This window comes from Caloenas nicobarica, chromosome 2 (assembly GCF_036013445.1).
Source record: "Caloenas nicobarica isolate bCalNic1 chromosome 2, bCalNic1.hap1, whole genome shotgun sequence".
NCBI classification, from domain to species: domain Eukaryota; kingdom Metazoa; phylum Chordata; class Aves; order Columbiformes; family Columbidae; genus Caloenas; species Caloenas nicobarica.
The window spans coordinates 123,783,579-123,797,129 of NC_088246.1; the positions used below are offsets into that span (position 1 = coordinate 123,783,579).

At 36.6% G+C, this 13,551-nt stretch overlaps 1 protein-coding gene across 1 annotated transcript in view; it reads right to left on the reverse strand.

Annotated features, from left to right (window-relative positions):
* The window catches only part of ATP6V1H (ATPase H+ transporting V1 subunit H), a 50,771-nt gene that overhangs the window by 21,529 nt on the left and 15,691 nt on the right, over nt 1-13,551 (reverse strand). Inside the window, exons 5-11 of the mRNA XM_065628694.1 lie at nt 12,547-12,660; nt 10,859-10,963; nt 9,717-9,770; nt 6,808-6,905; nt 5,149-5,341; nt 1,690-1,868; nt 766-891 (exon numbers count right to left, since the gene is read on the reverse strand). Of these exons, the coding sequence (XP_065484766.1) occupies nt 766-891; nt 1,690-1,868; nt 5,149-5,341; nt 6,808-6,905; nt 9,717-9,770; nt 10,859-10,963; nt 12,547-12,660 (869 nt within the window). The remainder of the gene's footprint in view (nt 1-765; nt 892-1,689; nt 1,869-5,148; nt 5,342-6,807; nt 6,906-9,716; nt 9,771-10,858; nt 10,964-12,546; nt 12,661-13,551) is intronic.

Here is a 13,551-nt window from a genome sequence, read left to right on the forward strand (position 1 = left end):
TGCTCTTGTCATGCCTTCCAACATCTCACATGCTCCACTCAACCTCCTGATTTCTGTTAGGTCTAGCACATATTAGCAAATACTGAACATGAAGAACACCACGTATTATCAGTTAATGACAACGCAGTTAAATAACTAAGAGCTCCTACAAGCTATTTCAGACCCAGACATCTTTTCAGGACATACTTTCAGAAGCCAGCAAGTAAGTCCTTGACTCCAAAAGGAAAGATGAGCTTCAGCTGCACTCCAGCTAACAACCTACTTAACACCAAACACAGTCCCAAAACAAAACAGACAGACTGCAACGTATTGCAGCAACTTGGATTTTCTCTGGAACAGTACCACAACTTTCAACCTCCAAGTATTAAGAAAGGAGTTCATTACTCAGATCAACACCACCACACAACACAAAACTAAGACTAAGGTATGGTATAAATGTTTTAAATTACAATTAGTATAGCTGGTTTTCATGTGAAAGCATTAAAAGGGTCAACTGCACAAATTTTCATTCAAGTTGAGCTAGAGATATTCCCTCTCTCATCATCAATACATTTTGACCAGTAAGAGCAAATAAACAATTCTGCTTTTAAACAAAATAGACCATACATGAGCAAGGATCATGCATTCCAAAAATAGCAAGATGTTCCGACTTGTTTTCATTCTAAACATTATTTTGTGTCGAAATGTAAAACCTGTATTAGTTACGGGTTCAGTTAAACACAGAAAATATTAAAGAATTATATGATTCAAGACTTGAAAACTTACTTGAGCAGTTCATAATTCTTTTCATTTAGTCTTACAGCATTCTCCCGCCAAAACTTCTCAGACTTGTGTACAGGACTCCACTCCAGCCTTCCGGACTTGAGCTCAGAACTATATTCATCAAAGGAGCTGCAACATTTAAGTTTTAAATGAAATACTGGCTAAGCTCCTATGAACAGAGTTTGAACAGCATGCCCAAGCCTGTCCCTGTCCCTAGAATGACAAAGCTGGAGCACAACTTGCTACGACACATTTGGAAGTCAGCTCTCTGCAGAGCACAAGAACTGTTCTTTGTCTCACAGTTCAACGCTTTAAAAATAGGGAAAGGCATGAAAGGCAAGAGAAAAATTTGTTTTCAAACATACCCCTCCATTCACTCCAAAACACAATTCCCGAAGAAAAAAAAGAAGAAAACCCCAAGACATACAACCATGGCATTTAGGAATTTAATTGGCCATTTTGCCCGTTTCCTGGGTTTATAGTTCTCCAACCAAGGATCACAGTCCTTGCCTTTCATCCAATTAAATCTTTGACATGAACTACAATATGCAGTTCAATTTACACACAAGAGCAAGAACAACATAAACTCTAGCAAAAACTTGAGTTAAGCTGGACAGCAAAACGTATCCTATCAGGTAGTCTTCATCTTAGGCTGGAACTTCTATAAGCTCCCTCTGAAGTCCTTTAGTAATTCATCAGTTCTGAAGATCACATATCCAAAGTGACAATTTATTTTCTATTCAGCTTGTAAATACTCACTCAGAACAGAAACCTTGTATATACAACCAGCATCTCTGTACATTTTACCTTATCAGCTATCATTTACTTATCATAATTCCGTATATTATTTACCCTTAGAAAAAGAAAAAAGGTTTTACCAATGTTTGTATAATGGCATTTTTTAAAAGTTCACACTGCAAAGCATACCTAAGGTCTTGCACACTCTCACCAAGCTTGTCCAGTAGAAATTTGATATCTTCACTTATGTCTTCATCGTCATATTTCTGCTGATCCAAATTCTCTAGCTGCTTTAAAACTTTGCACTGAATCATGGCAAGAGCATATTCTTGGCGAGTTTCTCTCTCAGTAGATTTCTCTAACAAATTCTAGGGAAATAAAATTTTATTTATTATGTTAGTTTTGACAGACTATTTCAAAACCAAGCGGTATTGTTAAGGAACTCTTACTGGCACTTCTCAGTTTAGTGACAGAATTAACCACTTCCTGAAATAGCCTCTCGGAAGTATGAGTCTACCACACAGTGGCTGCTTTACACTTACATTTAGTAGCATAAATTGCCCAGGACTGGCCTTACTACACAGGAGGAGTATCCATACCTGTCATACCAGCAGATGAAGAGGAACTTAAAAAAAAGTGGCCCTGCCTTGCAAGGTAGAAGTAATGCAGCCATATGTGCTGAAAAGCACAACCACCACTGCATACAAGTTTAGGTCACTTAAACATTTTTACTCCTAGATAGTATGCTGCCTTCAATATTAGAAAGTATTAATTCACCTGCTTTGATCATTTTCCACATCAAATCAGGCTGTATGCAAAGGCTATTCAAAGGAAAATGGCTGGCTTATATCCCAAATCCCTGAGTCTCTGCCACAAACAACTACTTTTATCTGGGACTATCATTTTAGCTTTCTGTGCAGCAACAGCATAAACCACAGAAGTTTTTAAAAAAATAAAACAAGAACACCACCTGAAATCATCTTTCCAACTCAAGAGTTACCATCTGGATTAGATCAGCTTCTTTTGAACTTGGGAGTATTCCAGCTAGAGATTTTTATTCAAATAGAAGCTTGCTGGTAAGGCTGGAAATACAAGCGTGAAATGTAATAGACAAGTTCCAATGTCATTTTTTCATTACATTTCTAGTCAATTTAATCAGCTTTAAATTATGTTATTCAATCAGAACTAGTCACCTGACCTTTTTCATAAAGCTGAAAACATGAATTCCATATAAAACACAAGAGTCCTTAATAGAACATGTGTTCATATAAATAAGCCTTAGCATCTATCAGAAGCAATGAAACCATATAGAAGGAATTTGACTGCAACACTCTCATTCATGTTAAAGAACCATTACATTTAAGGTTTCTAACATATCAGACTTCACATTAGTTAGTAAGGCAGAACACCGCAAAGAGAAGTTACAACTTGCATATTGAAAATAAGTCATATTACTGCTTTTTAATATAATTGACTTTAATGTGAAAAAAGCATTTCTATTTCAGTAAGAGCACTGAGAAGAAAAAGGTAATTTACAGAAAGTGATGCTAAATTGCTTGGAGTTAAAAGTGCTAATGAGAACAAAAGAACAAATAATGAATCGTAAAGGACGAAATTCAACAAGTTCAAAGAGCGGGTAGATAAAGTTTCCAAAGAACTCCCAGTTAAGAGAACTATAGGCAGACGTGGAAGCTGATACAAATATTGCTTATCTCATACCATAGTGAGATATTCATGGTTTTTATAGTGAAATTGAAAGGTTATGTTAGGAAAAATACAAACAGGAACACATGACTAAATAGAATGGATCACTGAACTATTCAGTGATACAGAACTCCTAAGGTACAAAACGAGTTAAAGTAAGAACAAGACATGAAGGACAATAAAAGTATGAAAAAATTAGTAAAACATTTTAGTAGGTAAAGAGAGAAAGTAATTGATTCAAAGTAGACAGAAGTACCTAATATCTGTTGCTTTACAGAAAAATTACATTACAATTACACACTTCGAACAACAAACTTGCCAAAGAGGTGAAACAGGTCAAATTAGGAGATATTGGGTAGCAGAGAAGACGTATGCAAGCTGCCAAGACTGATTGCATACCTTCAGTAATGCACAGGCAGCAGTGATGATTTAGGGAATTATCAAGCCTGGTCCTTTATGCATTTCATCTATTATTATTTTTTCCACAAACTGATACTGTGGCCTCTCACAGAGGAAAAGGGCTATTTTGCCTCTGTTACCTATTTTAGTTTTGCTTCAGAACTCACAGCTCTGATGTTTAATTTCTAATCTCTTATTTCCTGGCTGCCAGTTTATAACCTAATTTTCATGCCAACACTAGTCTTTAATGTTGGAGAAAGAACACAGCTAAATTAATTTCCCCAAAGCCTGTAATAGAACCATCTTATTCTTTCTTAGCCTTTATTAAAAGAACTCAGCTTCATTTTTTTCTCCTTTTGAAAAACACACTAAATCTAAGAACTAGCAATTATTTCTCCTACTTTTTATGACTTCATAATTGGAAGAAGTTGAATATAAACTGCTGAGCCCTTCAACCTCTTTTTTTTGTCTCCAAGCTGTACATCCCTGCTTAATCTTAACATTAAGATCCTAAAGAACACTAGAACACCTACAGAGGTCTACGCAGTAAGAAGAGCCCCTACTAAATACCTCAGGCCACTGACCTCCTTCAACAGGATAAATAGTATATTCTTATGTTCTACCTTATCCAGAAACTTTTCAAAGTAGCAAATGCTTTTGGCTACAGAGACCATTTAAGTCACAGAGTAAGGGCCTTCGCACAGCTCGTTATTGCTATCAATAAGCAACAAGTCCCCTCTCCACACCCAAAGTTACCTGAAACACCTCCTACTGGAACACAATTAGTACCCAGGAAAACAAATAGTTTCCAGAACCTACATCTCCTATTCAGTAAATGAGTCCTGTTGTAAAACAGGATTACAAGTTGCTACAGCCCTCCTGTGTCACATACAAGACACTTGACAAGCACATATGTGAAACTATGTGCACAGGGACAATCAGCACCCATGAACACAAATCTGTGCTTCCACAATGAAAACATCAAGCCTCTGTGCTTAGTAATTCCAAATTATCTTAAACAGGATCAGTGATGGTCGGGTAACAGGGACACAATAAGGCAACTAATAACTCTTATACAAATATCCTCATTCATCTTGACAGAGCTACCAAGAAAACATTTTGGAAAATAGTCCAAAATAGTAGATAAAAATAATTTGCATGTCAGTCAGTTGGACAAAAAGATAAGTGTATAAAAGAATATTTTTTAATTAAAGCAAAATGTATCTGGTATTAGTAACTCTGGTGTTACACACTAGTACCAGTAGAAAAAAGGAATCTTGAACTAAGGAAGGGAAATCATTAGTGCCCATGTTAACACAGTTTTTTTCAGTCCACCTTATTTTAGGAATACATCGAACAGCAGGCACCTCTTACCTGTAATAGCACATCTAATGCATGTAGCAAAATTCAGCTCAAAAAAAGAGATGGAGAACTAAGCTTTCAATCCAGGATACTGATAAGATCTAGCAGAAACAGCTGTGCATCAGCAACAGAGATGTACTCATTGAAAGAACCACAGAGCAATTTTCACCAACAGACACTTACCCGAAATGCTGCAAGGATGATTCTAGTTACTTTCTCTTTAACAGATTCCTGAAGAATATCCGACAGCACTGGAACAATATTATACCGACGGAGATATTCACACATCTGAGGGCTAAATGCCAGCAGCCACACACAGAAAATCATCTGATACTGGAGCTGGAAGCCGCATTTGTTGCTCAAGACCCCCATGATACTGAAAAACCAAGATATCATACATTTGATTTTTAAATAATGACCACATAGATCATACTGCTCCACCCCAAAACATTAAAAGAAATGGTTAACAGGAACTTATTGAAAAGAGACGCTGAGGATGAGTATACACCACACACTTCCCAGCATCCTGCACGAGTATTTATCATTGTACAAACAGAAAGCCATCTTTTAAAGGTATAGTTATTTCCTCCTTAGCTGTACAGCTATAAAGAAACTTTTCCCATGTGAACTGATATGGTACAGTACCCATCTTTACAGCATCATTTGTCATTCTAGGAGAAACAGAGAAACACACAGTTGCTCCCTTCAGAGTTAAGAAAGGAAGGAGTAAACAGAACAAATTCTACGCAAATTGACCTTGTTTCTTTAATTGTATCTCTCCATAGGAGTGTCCAAAATGAGCTGAAATAATCATTATTTAACGAGTTCTCAGAAAGTAGCTTATAGATATAACACATCACAGATATACAAAGCACTGCTAGAAAAGAAATAATATTACAAGATCTCCAAGAAGAAATCGTGCAGAAGCTTTGTTCAGCTGAAGTTTTGAAAATTTAATAAGCAATTTACAAGTCCATTCCAAAACGCTAACCCAATTTAAAAAAAAAAGCAAAAACACACAACACACACACCCTACCACCAAACTACCTTCAAGATCATTGCTATCAAAATTAAGACAAAAAAAATCAAACTTGTTGAAACATGGGCTTATTGTAATGCTTTAATAGTTTATTAAACAGTTTCCTTGGTGAAACAGTTAGTTTCAATAGTGTCATCTTGACACACGTGAACATCTTTTGAACTTTCACTTCACTGGCAACTTTGATTTTTCTCCATTTCAGGGTACAGGGGTATTTTGCCTTGAAGTGCAAATTGTATAGCTACCATCCCCAATAGAGACACACCGAGCAGAAAAGTTACTTACAAACAGGCATTTTTAAAATAATATGAGTGACAACATCATAGCCTCATGCAGAGCTATTTATGAAGAGAATCTGGATAAAAGAATGACCTACCTGAAGCCATACGTGGGGAAAAAAAAAAAAGAAAAATCAGCTTAGCTCTAGAACATGTTTCTCCTTTCACTAATATTTTCAGACTGAAAAACTTCAAACCAAAAGACGAGGATCATTAGCACAAACTCATTTTGTTAGTCCTTTTAAATAAAAAGCAGAGAATCTTCAGCTAAAGACAAATGGCTGTATTCTGCTTCAGATATTTATTTAAGCGGTTCTTCATGAAGAGTAAAGTAGCATTAAAGCATCAACATTGGTATCTATATCTGAAAGTTTGTTTGACTGTATTATTGTTGGAAAACAAATAGGTTTGTCACTCAAAAAGAGCAGCTGTCTTTTGCAAGAGAGGTCTATTCCAAAAGAGGTCACTAGGGAACGTGCTACTGTAACTGCAAGTGTATCCATATAAATTGAAATAAATGCTCACCAATTTACTCCATCTGCTTCTACCCACGCAAAGCGATATTCATTAACCCTGAGCATCAGCTGCAGACATCCAGCAACACACTGTACATACTGGGAACTCTGGTGAAAAGAACAACACATGACTTCTTACAAGAAGAGTTAGGTACTAAGTGCTGAAGTTCAGTTTTCCAAACTAGGCTTTACCGGCATACTTCAACACACATTTCTTCAGCAACACTCCTGAGTTAAATAGGCTTACTCTTAGAATGCTTTACATCCCACTATTAAAAAGAAAAAAAAAACACCTCAAATGAAAGTGTGGGAAGCAAAATATAAATGGAAAAGAATTTTGAATAGGAAAGAAGTGTTATGCATGTGATACTATTTTACATTACCAGAACAGATTTTTATAGCCCATTTGAACATGCCTTCTTTCAGCATCTATTAATGAAGGCTGTCTTCTCCTTGATTCTACTGCCAGACCCCTTTCATCCACAGAGTCAATTGCTATTCCATTCCAAACTTGGGGAAATAAATCAGCAAACTGGTTACCAAGCTTGAAGAAGTTTGCTAGAGGTCATTGTAGAAAAAAGCATCTTGAGCTCAGGTTCTTTCCACTTCCATTCTCCAACTCAAAAAAGCAGTAGTATGATTACAATTGTATATTTTCCTATGCATGTGACACACAGTAAATACCATGCTTATTATAATGAGACGTATATTTATACAAAAAAATAGAAAAACGAGTATGTGAAATCATCCTCCAAGTTTAACTTTGCTTTTTAATTTTCTTTTCATTAAAAACTCAACACAGTATACTGTGCTAAGAAAATAATACAGTGACTAAAACTTTCCCATCAGGAAAGCGCTGAGAGATGCAACACTGACTTCTATTTTCATTCAGACTCCTATATGAACAGTCACAAATACGGAATAATTAAACAGCTTTTCATCTCTAAAAGCATGTATTTACTGTGCAGTAACACATAAGATGGGCTGCAGTTCAAAAACGGGTTTGGATCAACCCACTGTCCCTCCACCTACAGCAACAGAAAGATCCCAAGGTACAAGAGAAAACGCATTTTTTTCTCTCTTCTTGCTCAGCTTCTGGCATTATCTTCACTAATACTCAGATATGCTGCTGATAAAATTTTGTTGTTTTGTTTTTCCTATAAGCCTAAGTGTCTTGAAAGTCTCATGGTAGATCACTTACATAATACAAGGGCAAACCATTCAAATATTTAATGGAGGAAAGAAGTTAGGCAATCCATATGAAGAGGAAAAAAAAAAAAAAAGAGACAGACAACAGAACTTAAAGATGAATTCATTCTATGTTTCTCATCAGAGATTAAGACCTTTATGTAAAGACTGAGTCTTTACATCTAGGCTCAAATCATCATACAGAACTTTCATTTCCCTGGGTAGGTGTTCACTCTCTCACACCATGCAAATAAAACAGCTATAAACACACAGAGAGCCCTCCCACCCCAAATAACGTATTAATTTATCTGCATCACCACTTGTGTACTACTGAACTTGGAGTTTTTAAAAAGCCTGTCATAAAAGCATTCTTACAACACTACTATAATTGAAATTTCATAACAGATCTCAGACCTAATTGCCTGTGTAAGATGTTACAACTGTATCTCTAATTTACCCTGAAATAAATTAGTCAGGACCTGCTTGGAAATCTTGCACAAGCCAGATCTGAAATCAGAACAGTAACGAAGTCAAGACAACACTTACCCAACGTGATCTCCCTAGAACATATTTGCACTATAAGATCTGCTGCTTTGGGACCCCGCAGGGCCAGAGTGGATCCATACAGTGCTACAGTACAACAAATACAGATTTCTAAGCAAGTTAGAAGATCTCACAGCTCTGTGACAAGTGGTGTTGCGTGCTGTAGAACTATTTTTTTTAAGGCTATAGGACCAAGGGCTGCCAGCCTAACAGGAACAGTACGGCACACAGAACCGAACATGAAATACTGAAATACATCAACTTCTACACTTAGGCTGTAATTTTACTCCCTTGTCCATGGTCATGCACTACAGCCTTCTCTTTTCTATTTTGAAGCCCAGTCAGGTGATAACTTAAGAGGCTTTTCTGTACAAGAAGCTAATGCTTTAAAGCAATAACTACATTTGGAAGAAAAACTCCAGGTTCATATTTAAGTCTTCTGAAAAACTGTGAATACTTTCAGGTCGCGAAAGGAACAAAAGACCAAACTGAATGCTACTCTACATTCAAACTCTACAATAAACTGCCTCATTGTGCCACAACAAAACAGAAAATCCAGTTATGATGATATCTTGCATTTGCTATACTGCCCCAGTTCATCACCAAGCTCAACAGCCATTATAGCTACATGAAATAAGATATAAATAAACACTGATGCAAAAAGGACAATCTGACAATCTATTTTGCCCTGTATTCAAGCTATTCAAATATTAAAAGCTTACAGCTTTGAAAGCACTCTTGTAATTTCATGCTACAGAGGTTGAGGGGCAATATTTGCTTTAATATCTGACATGCTCTAAGTTGCGCACATCACAAGAGCCAAAAGCTTCTGATTCTCAGGTTTCTTCTACAAGTTGGACAGTTCAGTGCTAAACAGATATTGTTCAAATATTAATTGCATGTAATTTTTTCAAGTGCATTAACAAATAGAATGCTAGATACATGTACAGTTTTAACAACCCAAACCAATATGTAAAATACATACTTCCACTGCCAGCATTTTCTGTGAAATCAGTGTTTTAAAAATACTTTTGTTTTTTGGTGCCATCACCTGGCACTCTGTTGTCATACAGTTCTGATTCCAAGAACTTTCTGTTACTGACACCAGAACAGGCCTGCACCTTAATCGGAGGAACGCATATCACCTGCCCAAAATAGCAAATTGACAGATTTCAAAGATATACTCACATCACTTGTGGAGACTGCTCCTGTTTCCACAGAAGTCCCCGTACCACGTAGTTTCTAGCAAAAAAATAAAAGTTTAAAATCAGAGCTGTTCTTCAACGTTACAGAGCAGTTGTTAGCCCATCTCTTTCAATTTGCCAACCTCTCTAGTCAGAAAAAGAAAATATTAAGAATCTATCCAATACTTTTTCTGCTCAATGTATCATGATAATGAACTATATTTCCACACACACACCATTATGTCTAGAAGAATATGCTTGGAGCTGATTCTGGTATATCAAGATTTAGTTTTTTATTATTATTCATATTTTTAAAGTGTGATTTTACTCAATACTTTTATCCATTTCATCTTAGAATTTGAAAACCACTCTCTTGAATATTTCTGAAGGCAATTCCAATTTTAAGATGCTTCTTTGAGAGGAAAAACAAATAAAAGGTTTTTTTTTTAAACAAACTCAGTTTGGAAAACTATGAAAAAATATACCGTTACTAAAACTACTGAATGTTTCTGTGCTCTCCAGAATCCACTTCTGCTACAACACTACCTTAGAGAATGACAAATCACTGGGTTTTGATAAAGATTGAAGGGAAAATATCCAAAAATTAATACAAAGGAGAACGATTCACCTGTGGAGGCCACGCCAGCAGTAACCAGTTCATATTGAGCTAATGCCATAAAAATACTGTCCAAATACATCAAGATTTACTTAGTTTCAAGAAGCTGACTAAAAATAAAAGCTTTGTACTACAGTAAACCAGAAAAAGGTTTTGATATTCACTTCCTGCTGCCATGGGATTTTTCTTCCCAGCAAAGAGTTCTGAGAAACAAAATAGGGAGACAAAAACTCTTCATGTTTTCTCAGTGTCCAGAAGAAGAAGAAAAAAAAGTTAACCAAGAGAAAAGGTAAAAGCCTTTTAAAATTATTTTTAATTTACATTTTAAGGACTACAACAGAAAATATAAAATATTAAGTTAAAAACTATGTGTTTGAATAAAGGAGATTTAGCTTTAAAAATGCCCAAGTAAAATTTCATTTTAAAAAGAGGAAAAAAAAAACCACACCTCTTGTTTGTGCTTTTATGTATTCATATTCTTTATAAAAGTTTCCAAAGTCACTAATGTTTAAACAGAAATAGCTTTTTACCTGTGAACTGAGCTGAGTTTTAATCCAGTTGAAATAGTAATTTAAGTCACTGCCTTCCATAAGTTCCCTCCCCCAAGCAGCCAGTTTGGCAATAATTCTTGCTGCCTGAAAGAGAATGCAATAAACAGATTTTTCAAAGGCAGTAATTTCAGGATTCGGTGAGAAATCCTACAAGCTCTGGAAAACAAGCTTAGGTAAAAGATGACCTCCTACCAAAATCTACCTGTTTTCTGTGTAGAAGACTCTTGCCTAGAAACTTTGATTCTTCAGCTTTCTGCTGCTTCTACTTCCTAGTAACTGGTGTATTTTCACAATGTTATCAGGTAAAGCTGGTGAAGTTCACAAGGCACCACTGAAGAACTCAGAAGGGCTGGAGGGTGAGCTGTCAATGGGCTACTGCTGTAGGACACCATTACAGTCAGAAATCCATCACCAGCAAGATGTTTGGTGGCCTAACACATAAATGAGCAGGCTTACCTTCAGCAACTATGGCATATGCCAAATGATTGCAAAGCATGCAAGTTTTTTGTACTTAAACTGAGGCAAGTCATCTTCAAGAAGGCAGAAGTTTCAAGCCCAAAAAGAGAAGAGCAGAAAACCAAAAGTAAAGGTAGAATTTAAGAATCAAGTTGAGGCGTGAAAATGTGGTCAGGGAAAAATTTTCTTTATGCCTGTGGCACAAAAATACATATAGCCAGAGTATATTTCTACGCCAGCCTTTCGAAATTATGTTTGAAATTACTCTACATTGCAGCCCACCGCTTATTTGCGGAAACATTTGAGTCAGCTTACATATGAAGAGGCAGTCTAACCAAGAAACTACTGAAGCAGAGGTTCATTTGCGCACATACAGCTCCATGATGCAGTGAGGACACTATTCCAGGCACCTACGCTGCATTCAGACGTATAGCGCCACCACCACTGATTTCTAGAGGGATTATGAATGAAAGCCTGCAACAGTGATCTCTACACTGAAATGCATCAAATCCACTTCCAAAAGCAGTCAAGTGACCCTACAAAATCCCTTGTCTTAAAATAAGAGATATTAGATCTCTAGCTTACTGTGCTCCTGAGTAAAAACTGCTACCTGGTCCTTGAATGAGAGATCCACGAGTTTTCTTGCTTCTGTCCTCCTGATTCTCTACTCAGTCCCGCTGCGGGAGACGACATAAGCAACTGGGTGAGAGCTTTCATGTCAGCCAGGGTCAACCCACCAAACAGCAGACATTATTTCTTCCCCAGTATGCTTCCAAACCATTTTAAGCAGATTTCAAGTGGCAATATAGTAATTTGAGCATACAAGAGAGTAAGTTTCAAAGATATTTCCCTTTCACGGGATGAGAGCTTAAATTCTAATATTGTACCGCATGAGAAGCACTGGCAGTTGTGACAAAAATTATTTTTCTAGTTATGTCCTACTGTCCTTAATTAATTCTAGAATCTTGTCTTTTCTGAGCCTTTAAAACCTGTTCTTGTCTCCCAGAAAAAAAGCTACCTCAAACAATGTAATTTTTCTTTCTAAAATGTGGTCAAGTGAAGCCTATATTAAGAATGACTCATCTAGACTGCAAGAAGAAAACTTTCAAGTCCAAGCAGTAGTTAGGCTTCAAACTCCAAAATCTCCTAAAGAAAAAGAAAAGCAGCTTTTTTCTCTACCATCTTCAGAGACAGGTTCATTTAAAACTTACCATATGCACAGTGAAAAGATCTTGTCGATTCAACATTGGCAGAAAATAAGACCATGCAGTGTTTTTACCACGTTTTGCATAATCGAAGAAGATACAAACACGCTGATGATTTTCCTGCAAAAAATGGGAGAGGGGAAAAGATGAGAGACTTGTAAAAGCATTCAACATAAAGCAGATATTTGCTCCTCATCATGTTGTTATACAGAGTGTATCCTGGCTTGTAACGGCCCATGGGAACTTTTCAGTTTGACAGTTACTTGTGGATACAGTTCATATCACCACTTCAACATTGAGATTAGAGAGTTAGAGTGGGGTGAAATGAACTTTGAAACCCCAGTTATACCTCAGTACTCCAACACCTGCTTGAGTAAAAATGGATGTATCTTTTTGATCAAGCAAGCAGAATGAGAGAAATCAGACACAAGCTAAATACTGTCATTTTCCGGAGGAACACTAGTCTTCATCCAATCAGTTATGCTTTAATAAAATCCATACAAAGCTTTCCACAAATTGCTACTTCCACACAAAAGTCTATTGTTCAGCTTCGCTGCATGTGCTATAAGTGAAATTTTGGAGACATAAGCTAGTCTTGTCTCTCCATTCCTAAATAATCTTGGTGATTAACGTTCTATGTAGTCTGTATCAGAAGCACTCAAAAACTCCCTCACAATTTGTTGTCCAAACTATGAAATTTAAAAAAAAAGTAAGATCTCAGGAACACAGCACCTCAGTGGAGAGCCTCCACTCTGTGAGGGATAGTTTGATGAAAAATGGTATAAATCACTGTCAGCATCTACACTTGTGCTACGCAGAGTCCAGCTAAAAAGATCAAAAATAACTAGATCAATGAGTTTGGTTTATAACCTAAGGAGTAGACAGACAAGTCCAGAACCATAAAAACTTCAACATGCTGTCAATCAGAAGACTTGTCTAGTCTGCTGTTAAGGTGCAGGGTAAAGACAAGACTGAAGGAATGGAGAAATATCTATGGCCCTGAAATATGTG